Source organism: Nilaparvata lugens, chromosome 7 (genome assembly GCF_014356525.2).
Source record: "Nilaparvata lugens isolate BPH chromosome 7, ASM1435652v1, whole genome shotgun sequence".
In the NCBI taxonomy this organism is placed as follows: domain Eukaryota; kingdom Metazoa; phylum Arthropoda; class Insecta; order Hemiptera; family Delphacidae; genus Nilaparvata; species Nilaparvata lugens.
In genome coordinates, this window is record NC_052510.1 from 50,754,565 (window position 1) to 50,779,110 (window position 24,546).

The window sequence follows — 24,546 nt, forward strand, 5'->3', positions numbered from 1 at the left end:
CATTTCCTTGATAAAATAATCAATTTAATGTCAAATTAATCAAGTAAATATATTTTTTCATAATTTGATTCAAAAATTTGCTTCCATAACTGAGATCAGATTTTTATTTTCATACAAACCTGAAATGGCGGCTAATTTAAAAAGCTGTGATACACCAATCTGAATTTCAAAACAACAGAAATTGAGTTATTTGGTAGGAATTCTATTCCATTTTTTTTAAAATAATAGAAAATAGAAATCCTTTTAAAAAATAAGTAATTTCAATGGATTAATTCTGAAATAACTTTTCAATGTTATTTATACCGGTACGAGTAGGTCTACCCTATACGGGTAGGCTAACTGAAGCATGGATGAAGTCTAGGATGGTTAATTATCAACTTTTAAAATGTACTCAAGTATTTCGATAGAATGAAGAAAAAAAGTGGCGGCTGAGAATTTTTTGTTCAGTTTTGTACAGTCACTGTCAAAAGTAAATATAAAATATTCTGGCAAATAGACAACATTGCAAAGCGAGAGAGAGATAGTGCTATCTGTTTTGTTGTATGATAGAAAAGGACAGCAACAGTATTGTCAATCGTACACTGCCATTATAATGTGGACCTCACTATTTATAGGAACCATTGACAAATTTAGATCGGTCTATCCAAGTGTGAAGAACAAAAAATCATGCTGTTCATATTCTTTGAATTAATGTGTAGTCTGGCAGAAGACGCAGAGGCCATCCAACAAGATCTGATTTGAAAGTGGAGTCGATGTTTTTGAATAAGAGAGTAGGTGATCCGGCAAGCAGCACGGTGACTACCGTGTGATTCCCACGCGGTCGCAACGTCCAGGCGCCGTCCTGTAAAAGAATCAAGTCACATGGATAATCGGTTTACACGATTTTGAGCACTTGGCTCGCCCTTGACGACTCTAATCCTGAGAACGAATCAACAATGTTCGAGTTTAATGTACCACGCACGTGGTCTACGCTCTTATTGGAGACGAAACTACTCTACAAAATAGTACCACGGAATAAGCATAAAGTTTCCTTGACTGTTCCCATCTATTGCATTTTGTTGCTTGTCGAATGATACCGTATCACGGTGGTTTGTATCATGTTTGCTGCCAGCGCCATCTAGTGTCACTTTCTAAAACCACATTAAGCTTTTCTCTACTCGATTTTCCGTTGCTACAACTTTTATCACTGCTTTTTATCGAATTTGAAGATAATTTTTGAAAATTTGACTATCAATAAACCTTCTTTGTTGCATGGAGTGCTTACAAAATGAATTTCAATGCAATCGGCGCAGAATATATCACTGTAACTGACTTTATAGGTGCTGCCTCTCGCCAGAGTTTTGTGCAAATGTTTGTATGGGAAGGCACTTCACTTTATATGTTACAATAAATGCTTTGTCAGATTTTACAATTTATTTATAAATTTTTTTGGAGGATCATTGTGATTTAGAGTAATTTATAATTACTTTCACGATGATTCCATAACCCAATCAAAGTATGTCGTCTTTCTTGTTTCTTCTCCTACTGATTAACTTTTAACTAGCATTAAGCCGGCTCCAGACATGTGTCATTCGACAAGCAGCGAATGTTCGGCGTTCGGTCGGCGAACTATTTGTCTAGATATTTGACGTTTGTTGAACTATATTTATTTATATGTTTTATAAATTTTTTTGGAGAATCATTGTGATTTAGAGTAATTTATAATTACTTTCATGATGATTCCATAACCCAATCAATGTATGTCGTCTTTCTTCTCCTACTGATTAACTTTTAACTAGCATTAAGCCGGCTCCAGACATGTGTCATTCGACAAGCAGCGAATGTTCGGCGTTCGGTCGGCGAACTATTTGTCTAGATATTTGACGATTAACGAGCACACATCCACACACATGCGTGGTTTGCTGAGCAATTGCTCGTTTTGGGCGTAGGGTCCCAATTGACAGAATCCCAAACGACCGAAACGCTGTATTTTACCAAACGGCCGAAAACTAGTCTTTTCCTAATTGGCAGAACGCTTTCTGTCATTTGCGACAAACTAGAGAAACTTTCTGTCGTTTGGGAAACCACGGAATAAGCATAAAGTGTTTCTTTTAGTGTTTCTTTCCTCTGTTATAGTACCATTCAATGTTGGTTGGTGAGGAATTAAAGAAATGCATGCATACCATATTTGTGAAGTCAAAATAACGTTTCTGTTTTGGAATAGAGACCTTGGCCTTCTTGCATGTTAAAATACAAGCCAATAACTGAATACTTTCCTATTCGAATGACCAGTAGCTGACTACTTGTATTATTAGTCTATATTTTATCATGCAATAGGTCATGGTAGTATGACATGAATTTTATAATTGAAATTTAAAACATCTTTAGGCTAGGCGCACTCCAGTTAGTCTAGACATGATCAGACACGTTTAGTCACAATATTTCGCATAGTTGCTTATGAAGCAACACACACCGATTAGTCATTGTAATTAGACATGTCTTCATAAGCAACTATGTGAAGTATTGTGACTAAACGTGACTAGTCTTGTCATGACTAACCGGTGTACGCCCAGCCTAATTCCCAATCATGAACAGATACAAAAGAACAGTGTCAATATTCATTGAGGCGAACAAAACTTGAGAAAAGCAATAATTGAGAACAGTCATGAAACTCCAGACAGATCTGTAAACACTAGAAGGGATGATACAAAAAAGACTAAAACCGATAGAATCAGTGCAATATGTATTGTGATTCATTAAAAGAATCAGTGCAATGTATTGTGATTCATTAATAGAATCAGTGCAATGTATTGTGATTCATTAATAGAATCAGTACAATGTATTGTGATTCATTAATAGAATCAGTGCAATGTATTGTGATACATTAATAGAATCAGTGCAATGTATTGTGATTCAATAATAGAATCAGTGCAATGTATTGTGATTCATTAAAAGAATCAGTGCAATGTATTGTGATTCATTAATAGAATCAGTGCAATGTATTGTGATTCATTAATAGAATCAGTGCAATGTATTGTGATTCATTAATAGAATCAGTTCAATGCATTGTGATTCATTAATAGAATCAGTGCAATGTATTGTGATTCAATAATAGAATCAGTACAATGTATTGTGATTCATTAAAAGAATCAGTGCAATGTATTGTGATTCATTAATAGAATCAGTGCAATGTATTGTGATTCAATAATAGAATCAGTGCAATGTATTGTGATTCATTAAAAGAATCAGTGCAATGTATTGTGATTCATTAATAGAATCAGTGCAATGTATTGTGATTCATTAATAGAATCAGTTCAATGCATTGTGATTCATTAATAGAATCAGTGCAATGTATTGTGATTCATTAATAGAATCAGTACAATGTATTGTGATTCATTAATAGAATCAGTACAACGTATTGTGCAGTAGGAGTGGGCTATTATTAAATGCAGTACCTTAATTTAACAATTAAAAAGCTTGAAGTAGTTTTGAAATTCGATACTTACCTAAAGAAACCTTTCATCCCCATTTAGATGGGTTCACTTGATCAAGGTCACAAAAAGGATCAACCGAAAAACTATGATAGAGGAGTGTGGGAACACTATGGAAGTATGATAGGGCGATATAGGTTCCCGGAAGCTACTTTGGAACAGGATGTAAGGAAGGTAAGGCCAGCCTCACACTATTTTTTGAAATGGCTCTTCAATGTCTACAAATATGGAAGTGTGGTGTAGCAACCACATAGTAACAGAAGGATAATACAAATAATGTATTGTTTATAATAAAAACCAATTGAAAGCATTTGTCTATTGTCTCTGTTGAGTAAATGAATGTTTCCAAATAGAAAATGCTTACTAATAATACATGTTTGTGAATAAGAGGTACGTACGGTAACCGTCTTATTTTTACGATAATTTATTACCGACGACAATACTATGAATAATTGCACATCTATAATATAATTTTAACATGAATGGGGATTGGAACTTTCAGAAAATTAAATTTGGATTTGGAGTTCAAAATCAAAGACTATTACACTAATACACTAATAATACAACGATAACTAGTCAATGAATTTAAGAAACATTCTTTCTTAGAAAGAATAATTTAATACATAAATCTTATCTATTCAGATAAATTCCTTCAAGGGAAGATATAAAGTTATGCCAGAGTATATTTTTACTTTCCTTGCCCTATTACCAAAGGTAAGGGAAGTATTGCTTTCCGAAAAAAATAAGGTACAATATCTACATTTATATTCGTTTCAAGGTCCCCTGAGTCCAAAAAAGTGGTTTTTGGGTATTTTGGTATGGGTATTTTTGGTTGATTGGTGTGTGTGTGTGTGTGGTGTGTGTGTGTGTGTGTGTGTGTGTGTGTGTGTGTGTGTATATGAGTGTATGTGCGTCGATATCTCATCTCCAAATTAACGGAATGACTTGAAATTTGGAACTTAAGGTCCTTACACTATAAGGATCCATCACGAAATTTCGATCAAATGCAATTCAAAATGGCGGCTAAAATGTTGTCAAAAACAGGGTTTTTCGCGATTTTCTAAAAAACGGCTCCAACGATTTTGATCAAATTCATACCTAGAAAAGTCATTGATAAGCTCTATCAACTGCCTTAAGTCTCATATCTGTAAAAATTTCAGGAGTCCTGCACCATCTATGCAAAGTTTGATTGTAGACTCTTAATTATAAGGCTTCAGGTACAATTTAAACAAAACATTTCAAGTGGAAAAGATTGAGCATAAAAATCTCTACAATTAATGTTCAGTAGTATTTTCACCTAAAATTGAAAATAAGCTCAAAATTAGAGAGAATAAGATTATTCAATTGCAAACTGTTGGCAACTGTTGATTCTATTAAATCATTCACTATGAAGAGATAGCAGACTTCGTGTGTCTGCAGCGCTATTGTCCTGTCACCAGCTGGCTCAGATCTCAGAAAAGTAGACTTGAGATGCGCGGGAACACTAGCGTCAGTTGATCAAATTCCATAACGGCAAGGAAAGTTGTGTGAGTGCACCACACCAGATTTTTGTTATTTGGTACAGTACTCGAACACGTATCTCTTTTTTCTGCTGAGGTTGATGCTCACATGATAATATAGGCTTGTGCGTGGGTAATGAGACGGATGATGATGAGAGATGAGTGGAGCTACAGCTTGAGGTGGGTTCTGAACCACCAGGAAGCGATTTATAAACTCGAAATGGCCATCCTTACAAACCAAACGGGATTGAAGCATATCTTATCTATAGCTTATCAGTGCGATTACGAAACCAATCGTTTGCCTTCTGTTTTATTGGTCTATTCAATTGGTAGCGTACTACGAGTTAATTGGTACGATTATTCAAAAACTTAATATCTGGAGCCCACTTTTTGGAACTACAGTACAGCTCAATATACTGTATATGGAAATTATTGTCAGTGTTTAACAATTACTGTACTTAGAAATGTTTAACAATAATTGAAACATTGGGTACGTACTTCATTTTTCAGCCACACCACACCATATGGATGTTCCGTTCATATTGTTACAGAATTAGTTACATTATAAGAAATTCAGGCCCGGTTGGACAAAAGGCTGTCAATTTTCAATAATGATTGAATGCCTCTAGAACCAATCAGAGAGGCTTTACCGAAAAAGAGTCTTCTCTGATTGGTTCTCATGAAATTTAATCACGATTAAAATTGAACAGGCTTTTGTGCAACCGGCACTCAATGATGAACTGATGAAAGTCATCTGGTGTTTGACTGAATTCATCCAATTTGACCAATTTGAATTACAAGACAAAGAAGGAAGCTGTACTCTTGTCTTGTTCGAGCAGTTCACTTGAAAGAATATAAATTTCAATTCAAGTTAATTGACCTTGGCTTCTTGAACCTTCTTGTAACTTACACTCACACTGTTTCATCACTGAGGCAAATACTCGCGCAAGAACCACTACTGTATCATATGACAGCAATATTAGAGACATTCTAAAAAAATATTAACTTCATACTAGAGAAATACTTCTTCTTCTTCTTCTTCTTCTTCTTCTTCTTCTTCTTCTTCTTGTTCTTCTTCTTCTTCTTCTTCTCCTTCTCCTCCTCCTCCTCTTCCTCCTCTTACTCCTCCTCCTGCTCCTTCTCATCCTCTTCTTTTCTTCATCATCCTTCTTTCCCTTCTCCTACTCTTTCTTCTCCTCCACCTTCTTCTCCTCCTTCTACTCCTCTTTCTTCTCCTCCTCCTCCTTCTTCTCCTTCTTTTCCTCCTCCTTCCCCTTCTTCTTTTCCACCTGTTTCTACTTCTTCTCCATCTGGTTCTCCTCCACCTCCTCCGTCTTCCTCTTCTTCTTCTTCATCATACTAGTACGCGCCGGGAGCTCGCTCGTTATTCAAGTCACACCCTCACAAAATATTCTTGTCTTGGAACTGGTTCGCACTCAACATTCTCACATTGCTCCCAATTTGCCAATAAAACCAGCATAATATCATTCGTTGCTGAGTTCTAAAGATAGAATGAGTTATATATATGACACTTGATGAGACTACTGTTAGCTTACTGAGTTAAGTTCAATAATGTCTGTGCAATTTGACTCCAAAATTATTCAGTGCCTTAATGAACAATGAAGGATATGAAATGTAAATTGTACAGATGTTCCAGAACTCCCCCCAGTATGAATGACGCTGTAGATAAAAAATATTGTATGAAATAGATCATCACATCAATAAGTAGGCTACATGAGATCGGGAAATGAATAGTTATTAAAAGTATTGATTAAGTTTTATTAAAGAAACGTTCAATTTGAAGTGTAGAATTTTTCATTTAATTTCATCGTTGTCAGCTACTTACATCGTTCATTAAAGAAACGTTTAATTTAAAGAGTAGAATTTTTACCCATCCATGTTTTCTCATTTTATAGTCCTGTCACCTACATTATAGCCTGTATAATTTTTTTCTGTTTGTTGGAAAATTCGAGACTAATTTAATTTTTTGTGTAATGATCCAGGGCTATTGGATCCAAAAAAATCTCAATGTTTTTCTGGAATTTCTAGCGAAAGTAGCAATTAGGCTACTGTACTGTCGATCTATCGGGAAGATAAAATAATGATCAAGGTTGGTTGAATTTTCTAAGTTGGTGGTTTTGACTTTTGAGAGGATAGATTCGCCGCTTGCGGGGTCATTGTGCATTTTTTTTATACCTACACTTCTGAGCAGGATCTTTAACAGAAGAGATAGATAGCAAACTCGAGCAATTGACCCAAAATTTATTCTCAATTACATACATGCCTACTCAGTTTTAGTTTTCTTTGTACTCTGTTAATCAGAACCTCCCCTCCCCACTGACTCAAAAATGACTACATTTACAACGTTCGTCGAACGAAAATATGTTTTTTTCCTTTTTGTAAACCATGTTTATATTATTTGAATTCTTTACTTTGTAGGCCCAACGTAGCATAAATCTATCTTCTGTGGCGTGCACCAGGGATGCCCACCTGGTTGATTGAAGCACGGGGGTTTTTCGTCCTTACCTTAAAATAATTTTCTTGTTGTTGTCGGGTCAAAATAAAAAATCTTGGTTGGCCAAAATATGAAATGGTCAGCAGTGTTTAAAATTATTACTATTGACGAATTTTTCTAGGTTTCCCAATAATTCATTATTGTTGTGCGGGGGGGAGTAGAAGCTGGTTTTTATTGCTAAATTTAGGGGGGTTTGTCCTTGTTCTTTGGGGGGTGTCACTCCTGAGTAAACGTACGGTAACGTAACGAATCTCTATGTAACTTCATAGCTTATCCATGTAACACGCAATTCAATAAGTTACTCTATTATAAGTTCACGCAATTCTATGTACGTTAAATAATTCTATGCTATTATTATAAGCTATTCTATTTTCTATTATAAGTTCACATAAATCTAATCTCTATATCTATAAAAGGCTAAGCCCCGACAAACTGAAATCACACCACAGCCCAAACTACTAAGCCTAAAAACTTGTAATTTTGCACAACTGTTCATGGTAGCCTCAAAACATTCACTAAGAAAGGATTTTCAGAAATTTGCCCCCCTGAGGGAGCTGGGGCCCCCCCAAGATTTTGTACTTTTTAACCGCTCATTTCACAGCAAAGTCATAAGGAACTTTTTTGTTCAGCTATGAAAAAAACTTAGATCTATGCAGAAAAATTCCGACCAGGAGCACATTGGGGTCCAGGAGAGGGTATTTTTCGAAAATTTTAATGGAAAATCACACTCTAGCCCAAACTACTTAGCCTACAGACTTAAAATTTCGCAAAAATATTCTTGAAACATGCTAGATGCACACTAAGAACGGATTTTGAGATATTTTGCCTCTAAGGGTTTCAAAGGATGAAAAAGGATCCAACTAAGTAAGCTTATTAACATGGTACGGTGAACGCTATATGGAAATGAGATAATTTATTTATTGACATGACTGTGATATTCTAACATATGTTGTAATCATTGAAAATAACAAAATAATATGATAGAAATTAAAAAATAACATCTGTTCTATTATTGCTTTCTACCTGATTCCACTTAACCTCAATAATAATTGTTCTGATAATATTGATAAATATGTTTAATAATATTATTATCATTGTTATTAATATAATAAAAGTACTGTTTTGATAATTAATTATTATGTTGAATATAATAATGGTATTGTTTTGGTAATCAATGAATATTTTTTATTTTCACAGACTCTGTATAATATAATGGTGAATGTGGAACAGCTGCATCAAAGAAATTATCTCAAAAACATATGTTCAGGAAAACCATAATTTTGAACTTCGTTTTCCTATCTCTTGCAGTCGTTAACTATATCTATAATAATTATATAAAGTGAAAAGCACGTCTGAACTACTGGACTAATCAACTTGAAATTTTGCATATAGATTCTTTATTAACCAAGGATGGTTATAGGCCTATTTTCAATTCTTCAAAATTTCATTACGTCAAGTTTTACAACAGATCCTTGCGAAGCACGGGTTCCTGCTAGTAAATTATTAAAGTTAGAATGGCTGTGATCTTAAAAAATCATGGTCGTAATTCCAAGAACAGCAATTTTCAGTTTTAGGAAACAAGGCCCTGTGGCGCAACGGATAACGCGTCTGACTACGGATCAGAAGATTCCAGGTTCGAATCCTGGCAGGGTCGATTTTTTTTGTTCCTCTGCTTCGTGCTCTTTTGCGCTGATTTACAAGAAACTAGGCTGCAGTAATGTACAGTGGTAATAATTTTCATATTTTTTACGTCACTTCTACACTTAAAAAATTTTCTATGAAACTTCTCTCTACTAGAAGTCGACATTTCAAGTTGCTCTAACATTAAACAAAATTTGTGCTTCCTTAACTTGGCAAGGATAGAAGATACGGGAACTGATAACTTCAATAATTTAAATGGTCTCAATCTCTCTGTTAGAACAAGCTGAATAAGGATATTGATGATGGAAACTACGAAAAGAGTCATCAGCATTGAAAATTCAAAATTGTCAGAATTTTATAGATTGCTTTTTAGTTACAGTGGGATATATCGGATTGATTCTACTACTAGAGTGTTTAGAATTAAACTATGATATTAGAATCATACTATATCTATACTATTCTAAACTATATTTAGAATCAAACTATGATATTCGAGAGAATCTTGTCATTATTGTACTCTTCTTATTATTGATAAATCTTCAAAAGCTTGAATCATGCATTTTTTGGCGACAAAATTTCGCCTTCCACCCTGTAATATATTTGCAGTGGACCTACACTATAATCATTCGAACAGTATTGTAGAATATTTTCAAAGCTTCAAAATGACATCTAGTTTGAGGCTGTAAGTCCATTTTCCACGACAGGAACGGCATCGGAAAAAGAGAGAAAAGTTTGCAGCGGAACACGTTTTTCATCAAATTCCAATATTGTAAAAGCGTAAATCTCATGACTCCTTGATGGTACAGACTTCGAAATGGTATCAATCTCTTCCTATCATGTCTAGAGGAATGAGGAAGAATATTTATGATGGCAATCTCAAAAATACTTGTCATCATGAAAAAACAAGATGACGGCATGAAAGTTGTAGATTTTCAATGAATCAATCGCCTGTAATATTCTATTGATAGTGGGGATATCGGATCAACTGAGCCATTTGGTGATTAAATACTAACTAATTAGACTACAATATTCGAAAGAAATATCTCTTTTCAACTACTTGTTTCATTATTCATCTGAGTTTCTTGGGGACTAAGTGCCGGTTGCAAAACAATCGGTTAAACTTTAACCGTGATTAATTCCACGAGAACCAATCAGAGAAGTATTTTCAAAAACGCCTTCTCTGATTGGTTCTCGTAGCATTAATCACGGTTGAAATTTAACCGGCTGTTGTGCAACCGGGCCTTAATCTTATTTTCCTCTCTGACTCTGTAAATATCTGTACAGTGGACAAAAAATAATATTATTGGCAGAGTATTGTAGTTTTGATTATGGATACGTTCCAACATCAATAATCAACATAATTATGTTGATAGTATGTTGTTTAATCAACGTATTAATTAACGTATCCATAAACAAAGGTTGCAGTCTATTCCATAAGCTTTGAAATAATGACTAGTTAAATATAAAAAACCATGGGCTTTGTGGTTGGGTGTGTTGGAGAAGAGAAAAAAGAGAGGAAGATACCTAGCCAACTATGGTTTCCCATGTAATAGGCAGGCAAAGAAGAGAAAAGAAGTAATGAGGGAAAAAGGTAAGGGAGAAATGGGGGGAAGGAAGAAAACAGAGGAATAGGTACTCAAAATAAAGGTAAGCGAGTCCACTGAAAGAAGAAAAAACAATGCTGGAGCAGAAATCTCGAGTCATATATCAAAATGGAAGAAGAAATTACTGTATGTCCAGTTTTTTATATCCAGTTTAATTTTTCCGCTGATCTTATTGTCCATGAGAAAGTGATTTGGAATGAGGTTTATTATTTTAGTACCTATGTAAATTAACTGCCTCCTTATACATTCAATATTAGTGTTATAGGTTACATATTTGTTAGCAGTGGCCCTTAGATTATAATAATTAAGTGTAGAGTTTATTGTGAGAGGGAAATCGGATTTTTTAATTTAAGAAAATAAAGAAAAACAGCGTTTGTTGGATTTCGGAAGGAAGATTTTTCCGATATTTTTGTGTCAAGAACAGTAGAATATTAAGGACAGTTATCCAAATACAGGCAATAAAAGAAAACTCTGAAGATTTTGACGGTCATCTTGTTTTTGAGGTGTTTGCCTGTGATTTCGACTTATCACCATTGTGATACTTATTATACTAGTCCTAACGGAGAATTAGAGATAAATCGTGCACAGTTGTTACCCAAAAATCTGGTGTGGCGCACTCACACAACTTTCCTTGCCGTTATGAAAATTGATCACCTGACGCTAGTGTTCCCGCGCATCTCAAGTCTACTATTCAAAGATTTGAGCCAGCTGGTGACAGGGAGATAACGCTGGAGATACACGAGTTATGCTATCTCTTCATAGTGAATGATTTAATAGAATCAACAGTTTGCAATATTGGATAATCAAATCACATTTTCTCGAATTTCGAGCTTATTTTTAATTTTAGGTGAAAATGTTACTGAACATTAATTGTAGAGATTCTCATGCTCAATCTTTTCCACTCGAAATATTCTGTTCAAATTGTATCTGAAGTCTGATAATTGATAATCTAAAATCAAACTTTGCATAGATGGGGCGGAGCTCCTAAAATTTTTACAGATATGGGACTTGTGGCAGTTGATAGAGCTTATCGATTACTATTGTAGGTATAACTTTAATCAAAATCGTTGGAGCCGTTTTCGAGAAAATCGCGAAAACCCCTGTTTTTGACAACATTTTTACCGCCATCTTGAATCGCATTTGATCGAAATTGTTCGTGTCGGATCCTTATATTGTAAGGACCTTACGTTCCAAATTTCAAGTCATTCTGTTAATTGGGAGATGAGATATCGTGTACACATACACTCATACACACACACACACACACAACACACACACACACACACACACATACAGACCAATACCCAAAAACCACTTTTTTGGACTCAGGGGACCTTGAAACGTATAGAAATTTAGAAATTGGGGTACCTTAATATTGTTTTCGGAAAGCAATACTTTACTTACCTATGGTAATAGGGCAAGGAAAGTAAAAATTACCACGGAATGCCTTTTAGTCCATTTGCGTCCAGACTATTATCTACTGTGTTACTTTAGTCACTGTAATATTGAGAGATACGGCAAGCGCTATCTAGCAGTGAAAGAAGAAACTACTACCGTAATCAGACAAAACTGTGAGGTCCTGGAAATTTCAACTGAATTCCAGAATTTGAATATTGTAGGTCTTTATTGAAGAAAAGATTTAGATACATAACTTAATTCAACGCATTACAATAAAGAAACGAATAATAGCATCAACGCATCATACTTTTTTTTGTCTTTGACATTACTATTTATTAAATTTTGAAGATGAACAGTTTTCACAGAGTTTTGGACTGAGTATGCTATCACTCTATCACTCACACTCTTTTTACCATCGTAAATACTGCTTGATAATAATTGACAAGTAATAGAAATGTTGGATTCAGTTATGTTGTTAGGAAGCTGAGACACTTGAGAGATAATTATTAATAAAATTGAATTAAACCGAAAAATTTGAGCCGAAAATTCACAATCACAAGCTTCATCATAACAGCTACTGATATTGGGGAAAATACAGAAAAATTATTATTATAAAAAATAGGTGCATTCTAGATTTTACAGCATAAAAAAATAGTGTTTTCACTAGCAAAAAATTAAGTATAGTATAATATCCTTCCATTCTCCTCTATATTCATTGTTCTAATCATGATTCATTTTTGTAGTAGACCTACCTATTTCAATTATGCAGTACATGATTTTCATCAATGAATTAAACTGGAGAGTTCCATTGAAAAAATCTTGTTCAATCAGTTGAATCATGAAAAATCAAACCACTGATCTTAATAAATTGGAAAGAGAATAATAATTGTTCTCTATTTATAACTTACAGTAAGGCACTGTACATAATAATTATGTCATCTCTCTAACTCTATAAAATATTATGTACGGTAGTCATTAACCACTTACCAATTTCATCGTTTCTCCCATTGGTTCTCATGGCATTGGGTACTTGTTGAATGACGTCTTTTAATAAAATTTAAATTTAACAGACGCACAAGCAAACGGCAAACTGTGAAATAGTAATAAAGAATAATATTTTTTTATTTTCAATAAAAGTATACAACAAAGAAATACAGTTTGAAAAACTTGGTAATTGTAGAGCATTCTATATTTTCAAGAATTAACAAAATACAGTTTATTCAATGAATAAATCATATTTTGGATTTTTTATTAGTACATATTATTATTAAATAATTTTTGTTGTTTTTTTTTGAAAGTAAAAATGAGTTATTTTATGTTGTGAAAGTAGATTTTTTTTAACATTCAAATCAGCTGTTTCAAAGGTTTCATGTAAACATTAATAGAACAATATTATCATGTTTATGTAGAAAGGTTAGAATAAGTGTTTTCGTTAAGTAGATGCTTTTTATTTTGGAGTTTTAATAACAAATTTGTGGCTATGGATGAATTTATTGAAAAATAATGTGATTATAGTCGGCATAGTTGATTAATTGTCTGTTTCTCATGTGCAATGTTTGAATACAGTAGGAGGCAGGCAACATGAACATGGGACAAAACATGAAATTATTTCATCAGCACACTACGACCACTGGCTTTGCTAAACGAGGACAGAAGACAGGACAGGACACAAAACGTTGCCCGGTAGGAGGCTAGAATGAGGGGAACGGTAGGAGGGATGAGTGAGCGTCCCCTCCTTGCTGCATTCTAACCCCACCACCACCAGAACACCAGTTTACGTCGCTGCTTCAGAACAAAGTCTCAACTGAAGCCAGTCGTCTGAGTTGCTGACTGGGTAGCGCTATATCGAACGTTTTCTGTGTTTGTGATTCTAGTGTTTAGCCACCATGTTTGACGTTTTCGGCTCCGTCAAGGGGCTGTTGAAAATAGACTCAGTTTGTATCGATAATAATGTTTTCCGTTTACATTACAAAGCAACAGTTGTAATATTAGTAGCTTTCTCGTTGTTGGTGACATCAAGACAGTACATTGGCGACCCGATCGACTGCATCGTCGATGAAATTCCTCCAAATGTTATGGATACGTACTGTTGGATTTACTCGACGTTCACGATTCCGAATCGACTCGCTGGAACAATTGGTAAAGACATTATCCAGCCTGGTGTAGCTAGTCACGTTGAAGGTGAGGATGAAGTCAAATATCATAAATACTATCAGTGGGTATGCTTCGTATTGTTTTTCCAAGCCATGTTGTTTATGTTCCACGCTACCTTTGGAAAACGTGGGAAGGTGGTCGAATCAAGATGCTTGTAATGGATTTGAACTGCCCCGTTGTTACTGAAGAATGTAAAACTGATCGTAAGAAATTGTTGGTGGATTACTTTGCTCAGAACTTACGCACACAAAATTTCTATGCATTCCGATTTTTCATTTGTGAAATATTGAATTTCATCAATGTCATCGCACAAATATACTTCATGGACGTCTTCCTTGAGGGTGAATTCAGTACCTACGGTGCAGATGTCGTGAGATTTACTGAAATGGAACCTGAAGAACGTGAGGATCCCATGTCGAGAGTGTTTCCAAAAGTGACCAAGTGCACATTCTTCAAGTATGGTCCTTCAGGATCTGTACAAAAGTTTGACGGCCTGTGTGTTCTTCCACTGAATATTGTGAACGAAAAAATCTACGTTTTCCTGTGGTTTTGGTTCATCATCTTGACTGTGCTTACTGCTGTCTCACTGGTCTACCGTGCAGCTGTTGTGTTTGGCCCCAACATTCGTCTGTACCTGCTGCGTGCTCGCTCAAGGCTGTCTCCACAGGATCAAATTGAAACGATAGCAAAGAAGTGTCAAATTGGCGATTGGTTTGTACTGTATCAACTTGGTAAGAATATTGAACCTATCGTTTTCAAAGAATTAATTGCAGATTTAGCTAAGAAACTGGAAGGTAAAGAAACAGTTTGAAAGTAGAGTCGTGCCTTCAAATCAACTGAACAAGTCTCTTGTCTTGTTCAATCCAATCATTTGGAAATGTGTTCATTCAATGCCAGTTGCTGGAGTTATTCGATTTGGCATAAATATATAAACTTCAATCTATTCATTCCTAGATTATGATTAAGTTAGGAAAGCAGATACCTAACCTCAACTACGTGCCCGCATTCAACATTCCCTTTTTCCATTGATAGCTTACTTGGGAGGTAAGCTTTTACATTGCAATACATTTTAAAATAAAGAACTGCCCTTTTATCAAATGCAATTTATGATATATTGCATTTTCTTTTGATATTAAAACAAGTACCGTACCATACTCATTATTGTACTGTCTATGTGATGTAATAAGACTGGTTTATGTGGGAATTGAAATGAAAATTTTGGTAGGATTAGAGATTCTACAATCTGACAGTGCTTCCAAATCTTTCATAGGCTATAATATATTTTTTTTGGAAGAAATCATGTATTTTTATAAAAGCGTTGGTTTGTCAAGTAATTTTCAAGATGAGAATTCAAAATATGCTTCTCGTGTACATAATGTTTATGAAAGGTTATTTATAGCTAAATGGAGAATGATCAATATTTGTGATGATAGTGTCAATCATCTTTCCTCATAGCATAGATAATATAGGTTAGAAACAAGGTTGTTCAATAATTTTCATAACTCGATTTTCCCAATTCCCGTAAGGAATTCTGCTGTACATCGATCCTTATGATTAAGTGGTTTCAGAACAATTATTAAGGTTATTATCATAAAGCTATTAGTTTATTATTGATATGTTAGACACCCATTTGTATGTTGGGTTTTATTAGCCGCTTAATTTGTGTTACTTTTATGGCATTCTACATTTTAAAGTAGCATCTATCTCATATTTCAAGATATTATTTTTGAGTAGGGCACAGAAATGCTTTGCTAATTACCAAAAAGGGGGGCTTTTATCACAGTTAACACCTGTGCTGGCTAAAATTCTAGAGTTTTGGTTCTACATTCTAAATTACTTTTGATTTCAATTAGGCCCTGCTCAATATTAAATTGGTACAGTAACTTGATAGCCATTCAGCTCAATTTTGAAGATAAATGCACAACAATTTGAACTTGAAGCAATATTTTGGAAATCTATTCAATATTCAACTTGTATTTATGGATGCAATACCGATAGCATGCCCATCCAAGTTGAATAAATTGAGTGCATGTATTGAATGCTTGAGGGTGCGTGATGTTGGTGTTAGATTGTGTGTATTTTAATTTAGAATTATGGAAATATTGTGATCATAGATTATTTAGTTTAAATTGAATTGAATGATTATCTAATATATAAATATATTTAATTATTATGTGTAAATTAATTTCGCCAACTAGAAACTCATAATAAATTTGGCTTTCACAATTTATTGCTGCTAATAGTAATATTATTTCTGTATGTGTAGGTATCCTCCTATGCATGGTAATAGTAGTGATTTAGCGAATCAAGATTATGTGTAGTCAATCTTTCTCATGCCATAATAATCAACTATTATCTCGTTTTCTTTGCCATACTTATTAGCAAGAAGTGTTACATAGGTGAATCAACTTCCCATGTTATTTTTCTTGATTCAGTTCAGTTCATTGTCATAATAAACTTACATATTGATTCTACAGTAACTTACAATTAAACTAACTCACTTAACGTTGGATTGATATTTCTTTTTCTCTTGATATTAAAGAAAATAATTAATTTCGACTAAAAGTAGTAGTTGTTATCTAACAGTCTTTACTTCAATAACATACCTAATTTTAACAAATAATTTATTTTCTAAAATTGTTGAATATCCAGGCGATTGCCAATAGTTAATTGTTAAATTATTGAAAAAGCCTTTCATCTAGTTAGATAGTTTTGTTTGTTTTTTCTTTGATTCCTTGTGACAAAAGCAGTCTATAGGTAGAGTTTGTTAATTTAAAAAGTAAATATTGATCTTGTATAAAGGAATATTGTTGATGATCGATTTGTACATAGATTTATGGAATTGAGTGCCTTGAAATGTAATTACTCAAGTAAGGAGGGGGGAGGGGGTTTGCACAATCTGGTACTCTTTAAATAATTGATTCCAAATGAAAATTTCTTACTCCATGCATTCCTCATTGGGACCAACCCTAATTTAATTGAAGTACTTTTCAATTTACTGACAGCATTAAATATTTTTTTCTCCTTAGCACATTACTTCTGAACTTGTAATTCCGTATTCAATTATTCTATCTGCTATCGGTATCCATTTTTTCATGCTTTTAAATGTTCATTGTACCAAGACTTTTAGAATTGAGGCTTTTACTTGAATGATAAGGCAACACAATTATTATTTTACATTTGCACTGAATATTCGAAGACAGCCCAATCCTATCAAAGCAACAAGTTTGAATATAGATTTTAAACATTCCGCTGAGAAAGCAATGATCTCAAAATATAACTCATAAACTCATTGGGAATATTGTGAACATGAGTCGAAATCTACTAATTGAAGAAAATGCATTGATTTTATTGTGCTGTTCCACTTCCATTTTTTCCAATTGTAATAGCAAGAATATTATTTTAATTATGCGTCAGTGTTGAATAGTTATCTTTATCAAATTAGATATCATTCCAACCCAATAAATTTGTCAAAAAAATGTTGCAATAATTAATTGAATTACTGTATCAAGTAGAGGACTTTGTGTATGAAATGTTCTTTGAAATATGTCAGTAAACGTTCTGTTCATATCACATTCGAGTTGTTACACATTCAACTGCCAATATGTTTTTGAATGTACATTCCTTTTGTAAGCCTATTTGACAGATGTTTGTATACTGAATAATGTGGCACTATTCCATTTTTGAAGATTTTTATATAAATTTGTACAAACATTTATGAAGGAAAGTACCTTCCAATCTTTTGTAAAATATACATTATATACAATAAATTTACATTGCTTATCAATTTTGTTATTAATTTGTTCATACCAAGAAGTCATTTGTAAACTAATTTCAGTCCCTTCAAGGGCAAAAATGGTTACGTCTAAAATTATCCTAGTATGAAACTATTTCAACCCAAGAATAGATCAGTAGAGCATTTTCAAATTCATTCTAAAGTGTCATTTGAATTAGATTTTACAGAAGTGTACTTTTAAATTGATGTAAATGTATGGTTTGGTATGATTACTATGCAATGTTGGAAAATATGTTCAGCTTTCTGTTCAGATTTGGATTTTGAAACTTGTACACACATTTTGTCAACTCAACTAATCACAAGAACTATCAATGACTAGTTTTTGGGATATGAGTTGAATAGAAAGTGACATAATAGAAATTGAGTAGAAATTGTTGACAATTCATGATTCAATCTGATAGTTCATACCTGGCTAGTGTAGAGATAATTCTATTTCACATTCATTCTCATTTTATTGCTAATTTTATGGAAGTGCTACTGAGTTATGTTATTGAGTAATTTATAAGTGATTGAGACGATCCCAAGATATAACGAAAAATCAATCTTGCCATACATTTACACCGATTTAACTTTATGCATTTATTTCTGTAACTTCTGATTTTTAATGCCACCGATTAAAATTTGATTCACTATGCTCCTAATAATATTTTATGAGTATTCAACACAATGTATTGTTCCATGGATTCGTTGGCTGGTTGATTTATACGCTCATTCCATTTGCACAAACGTGGTAACAGACTTGCACAAATTAATAATTATTGTAAAAATGTGGATGCTTCAAGTTTGCACAAGATAAACAAGTTTGTGTGAAAGTTGTCCTATACAGGAGTTTTTCTCGTGGTTTGTGTATGGAATGAACGTATAAATGCTGGACAAACCTCAAATGAACAATAATTATTGAGAACAGATGTTATGTTCATACATTATGATCATTGAGAAAAATTAGGCTAGGCTCACACCAGTTAGACAAGACAAGACATGATCAGACACGTTCAGTCACAATACTTCACATATTTGCTTATGAAGATATGTCTAATTGCAATGACTAATCACTGTGGGTTGCGTCATGAGCAACTATGTGAAGTATTGTGACTAAACATGTCTGATCATGTATTGTCTTTACTAACTGGTGAGCGCCTAGCCATAGGTCTCTATTCTTATTCTATGGCATGATGCAAATACATTGGTTCTACAGTCTACCTAATAAAGTTGAGGAAAGTCTGTCTCTTCATTATATAGTGAGGTCCACGTTATAATGACAGTATTTGATCAACTTTGGTTTTGCTATCATTCGACAAAGCCAGTGGTACTATCCTTTTCTAGGTCCACAATCATGCCAATTATGTTTTTGACAGTGTAGGAATATGATTAAATAATGTCTTCTATCTTCATCCACTGTCATTATAACGTGGACCTCACTAATAGTCTAACTTTATTAGTTAAAAAATAATTCCATAGTACCCTTTAAGAAACTGTTTACTTAAAATACAATCACAACTACTAGTCCAATAGAAAAAAGTTTATTTTAAGAGAAATTAAAAATGGATTGAACATTCCAAAACTAGTTATTTATTTTATAAAAAAAAGTTTTTTAAAAAAGCGTTTTATGGAATTATCTTTTAATTAACAAATCAAGCAGCCCTAATGAAATAAATTAATAGGTTAAATTTCCAGTGTGGCGTTGAAGATAAAGAGCCATGACGTGATATCTTTATCAATTTTCATGAATTGAACAATGAATCAAATTTTTTAATTGGTACATCCATAGAATAAACAATCTATAGATTGTTTTTCTATGGTACAACGTTCATACAATGATTCAAAAAATAAAAGTACTGTCTACTACCTATACTTTATGAAGAGATAGATCTCAGGTGAACTCGCTTCTTGCTATCAAGTGCTGAATACCTACGTGAATTGCTGTAAAGTGTTGGTTTCTAAATTATTCCTTCTGAAACATTATTATTTGCATAATATATTTCTCCACTTATTCGTCTGAGAATAGATCCATCATTTGTCACATCCGCTTATGAATACGTACCAAATGAGAATACTTCAAATTTGCTCGTCATGAAGCGAGATGTGAAAAATGTCTTGCAGTTCTGACTTGAAGACAATAATTGTCAGCTGTCAGGTATTTACAATTTATTAAATACTTTCAATTGCTTTCCAATAAATTACTTGATAGCTTTTTAATATTTTTAATTGCTTTTCCAAGTACAGTGACTGAACTTGGGAAAATAATAAGACGTGAGTGCTGTGTAACTGATTGTCATGATAAATTTCAAAAAAATTGGGGAGCCACACTTTTACATAATGTTAAGCAACATTTTCTTTAATGAAACCTATTTAAAAAAATCTGGTGTGGTACACTCACACAACTTTCCTTGCTCATTGATCTATAAGCCTCATTAACGAGGATAATTTAGGGAATAATATTATGCCGATTGGCGGCTAAATAATTAAAACTACGATTATACTATTGTGATTGTGTTCAGAGTACATTTTCCTTTGTTTGAATTATGAAATTTGAGGATTTTTTAAAAGTTGTCAAAACAGCTGTTCTACAAGTAAAATATCGACATGTGTTCTTTTGAATAAACTGCTCTACCTACCTACCTCACGCACGAGAAGGAGGTTACAAAGTAAATTTCTCAAGGATGGGGTGGACCACCTGTTAATTTCTCAGGGAGGAGACTCATGCCAGTTAATAGAGCTGATATATAACTATTCAGGGTATGAATTTGAAAAAAATCGGTCGTCATTTTTGAGAAAATCGTGATAGAAATTTAACAAAATTCATTCTTCTCAGGAATATTACGGAGCTCCTGCAATTTTCCCAGAAATGAGACTCATGTCAGTTGATAGGGCTTATAAATAGCTATCTAGGGTATAAATTTGAAGAAAATCGTTAGAGCCGTTTTCGAGAAAAACGTGGTTTTTAGCCATTATCCGCCATTTTGAATGGAATTTTATTGAATTTCTTATTGTCTGATTCTCATGGTATAAGGACCTTAAGTTTAAAATTTCAAGTCAATCGGTTAATTAGGAATGGAGTTATAGTGCTCACAGACACACACACACACACAGACCAACACCCAAAAATCATGTTTTTGGACTCAGGGGACCTTGAAACGTATGGAAAACATGATATTAGGGTACCTTAAATTTTTTTGGAAAGCAATACTTTCCTTACCTATGGTAATAGGGCAAGGAAAGTAATAAGTGGGGTGTGATTGTCCTGAGCTCCTGACAGTCGGAGGCAGGGGTGCCCATCCCCTCCAATGGTCCATGTCGCAAAATTCCCCCCCAAATTCTTAAAATTTGGTATCCATTAAGGTACTTGAAAAATGTATATTGAAAAATCCCCCCCAAAATTCAGCCTCATGTCGCAACTTGCAACATCAGAACATGCTGTGGGCAAACTGGGCACCCCTGGTCGGAGGCAAGGTAAATTCATATTGATTGACATCAGTACACTGTTATTGGTTATCCCGTTTGAACTGTAAGCTTGAGTCCATTATCTGCTAACGTAGCCTACAGTTTATATGACGTGAAAAATCGATTTACAATGGTTTGGAATCCACCCAAACTAAAACTGTACTTGGTTTTTATTATTCCAGGTTTAATATGTTGTTATTAACCTATTACTCACGTATAAGTCTATGATTCACTGTTAAATTCTCAGTGGAATACTCTTCTGTATCATTCAATCATTCAGAATTACACTACTAATAGAAAAGTACCACTGGCAAAAATACCTTCTATAGACGGTAGCTGATACAGGCTTATTGATGTAGTATTAACGGTTCATTCTCGTTTAAAATAATCAATTGCAACCAAACGGTTCCAATTCTAATTTATACAACAGTTCAAATGTACACTATACCATTCGTTGAATATGGAGAATAAATAAATCAGGAATACATTTGCAGGACATTCCATGCCATTATCTATAATGAGTTATACAGTACGGTAGGCCTACTGGATGCATTTATTAAGAAATGGAGATAATACAGTAGATAAGACTATTGTGGGTGTTGGGTTATTCCAGACCTATACAAATCATAAGGAAACTTACAATATAGAAATCAGGTACCTAAATATAGTGAAATCCATTTGAAACTGTCATCAATTCTTATGAATAACAACAATGCTCCCCAATCAACCAGTGCTCTGACAGTTATAAATGAATCCTACCTCCTCAATTTTAGTTCTGGTTGAATGCATTGCCAGTTGCCAGCTTTCTCTGACTCTGTAACTGTGATCAATAACTTTGGTTTCCGGAAATTTCCAAGTGAACGATCATCGGGTCAACCACCCTTCAGTTATTAATATCATTAACAGTACTTCGTCCTGTTCAAAAGTTAGGAATGCAATTCTTAGAAGTGACATTACACCTGTAGTGAGGTCCACGTTATGATGGCAGTGGAGAAAGATAGGAGAAAAACGTTATCTTGTCAATCAATGCCTTCTATAGACGGTAGCTGATACAGGTTTATTGATGTAATATTAACGGTTCATTCTCGTTTAAAATATTCAATTATATTTTATTAAGCAGGGAATTATATTTTCAATAATTTCATAATTAAAATGAAATATTTTGTTAATTAATTATTAATTCTACATTGTTAAAAGTCGATCTGGCAACAGAGCAAAGCGAGGAAGAGATAGCGCTATCCACATTGTTGAATGATGGACAAGGATAGCAATACCATTGCCAATCAAACACTGCCATTATAACGTGAACCTCACTGTAGGCACAACTCTTGTACTCTTGTTCATAATGAATATCAAAATCGAATCACATTGATTACAAGTCAAATTAATTATGATCAACCGAATGAACTACCAAAAATTATTCATCAACAATAATTGACCGAGCGAAGTGAGGTCTAAGATTCAAGTCGACGGTTTGGCATTTCTCTTAATGTTTAAATGTTTGAATGTTTTTATGTTGCGCATTTATGGCGGAACGCGGTAAATAGATTTTCTTGAAATTTGACAGGTGCGCCAAATTGCGCGTCGACGTATATACAAGGTTTTTGAAAATTTTGCATTTCAAGGATAATATAAAAGGAAAAAGGAGCCTCCTTCATACGCCAATATTACCGTAAAAATCAGACTATAGAATATTATTCATCATAATTCAGCTGTCTAGTGGACTATAATACTACCCGCTCAAAAACATGGAACATCTTGAAAATGTATCTTTCCATTAACGTTAGTAGACATTTGACTATAATACTACCCGTTCAAAAACATCGAACATCTTGAAAATTGTATCTTTCCATCAACGTTGTAGACAGTTGCAGCCAGACCTGATAACGCTCACACTCACATTCCGGGACGACACGTCACGGTACGATATAGGACAGAAAGCTCTATGTTTATTTAGGACTTTTTCTAGACATTTTTAATTGATAAATTATTTATTAATTTTTGAGAAAACATAACAACAGGTCAATGTAACTCACTGAGCGCGAGGTCTACTGTTCACAGAACTACTAGTATAATAATTGATATTTCAGAAAAATGATAATTTTTTCTCAAGTCATTTCATAAAATACCGTTTGCTCTATTGTGCAAACACAACACCATTGTACCGATTTGATGATTACTCTCATCACAGTGGATTTTAAATTGATTGAACTTCCTATCCAAAATGGTGATACATTATACGCTAAATTCTCTGTAGAATTCCAATATTTCACAGGAATAAATGCTACTTTTTATGGGAATGAAATTTTATAACCCGAGTAGTGATAGCTTATTCAAGTTGCGAGGTGAAATGACAAAAAATTGTGGCTCGTCTCGGTTGAAATTTTTGAATAAATTGGGAAAATATACAGCAAGCAATAGCAAACTTCCACGGAGTCTCACGTTCCTTTGGAATGGCGTTCTGATTTTATTAATGAATAGGTCGAATAGAATTGTGCAATCTACTGATGTTGCAATATTCCTAGATAGATAAAAACTGCTTTGTCAGTCATTTTATGGAAATAATAAAATTGGCGAGTGTGTCTAAATCACAATTTAGAAGATCGCCTTTAAAAATTTCAATTAAATTTCAAACTTAACCTAGTTACATAAATATTCAAATATTATAAAACGGATGTTTCTTTCGAAATGATCGGCTACAAACAGACAATCGTTGTAATAATATCTACAAGGGAAAGGGGACTTCAGAATTGGAAGATAACACTAGGTACCTATTCTACATTGTTATATATTATTTTTTTAGGTCTCAGTAGTTACCAATAGCTTGTCTTCTGCTCGCGGTAAAAGTAGTCAGAGCGAAAACATAAAATTAGATTTCAAGCTAATTTCTTGATTCACTATTATGTACCGTATAATATGCACTATTTTTCCAAAGAATTTGAAAGCATTCTACTTCCAGAAAATGATTTTAAAATTAACCAACCATAATTATTCAATCTTGATTTTCATATTTCACACTTTGAAGTAT

The 24,546-nt window shown here is 33.8% G+C and overlaps 1 protein-coding gene and 1 non-coding gene across 2 annotated transcripts; both read left to right on the top strand.

Annotated features, from left to right (window-relative positions):
• Positions 1-9,065: 9,065 nt before the first annotated feature.
• Trnar-acg lies at positions 9,066-9,138 on the top strand. The gene has a single exon. It is a non-coding gene; the product is annotated as a tRNA-Arg (tRNA).
• Positions 9,139-13,910: 4,772 nt separating this feature from the next.
• On the top strand, positions 13,911-18,068 carry LOC111053567 (innexin inx2). Its single transcript, XM_022340481.2, is given in 2 exon segments — positions 13,911-14,377; positions 14,380-18,068. Coding segments are annotated over 2 exon segments (1,077 nt in total). The 5' UTR covers positions 13,911-14,013; the 3' UTR covers positions 15,093-18,068.
• Positions 18,069-24,546: the final 6,478 nt, after the last annotated feature.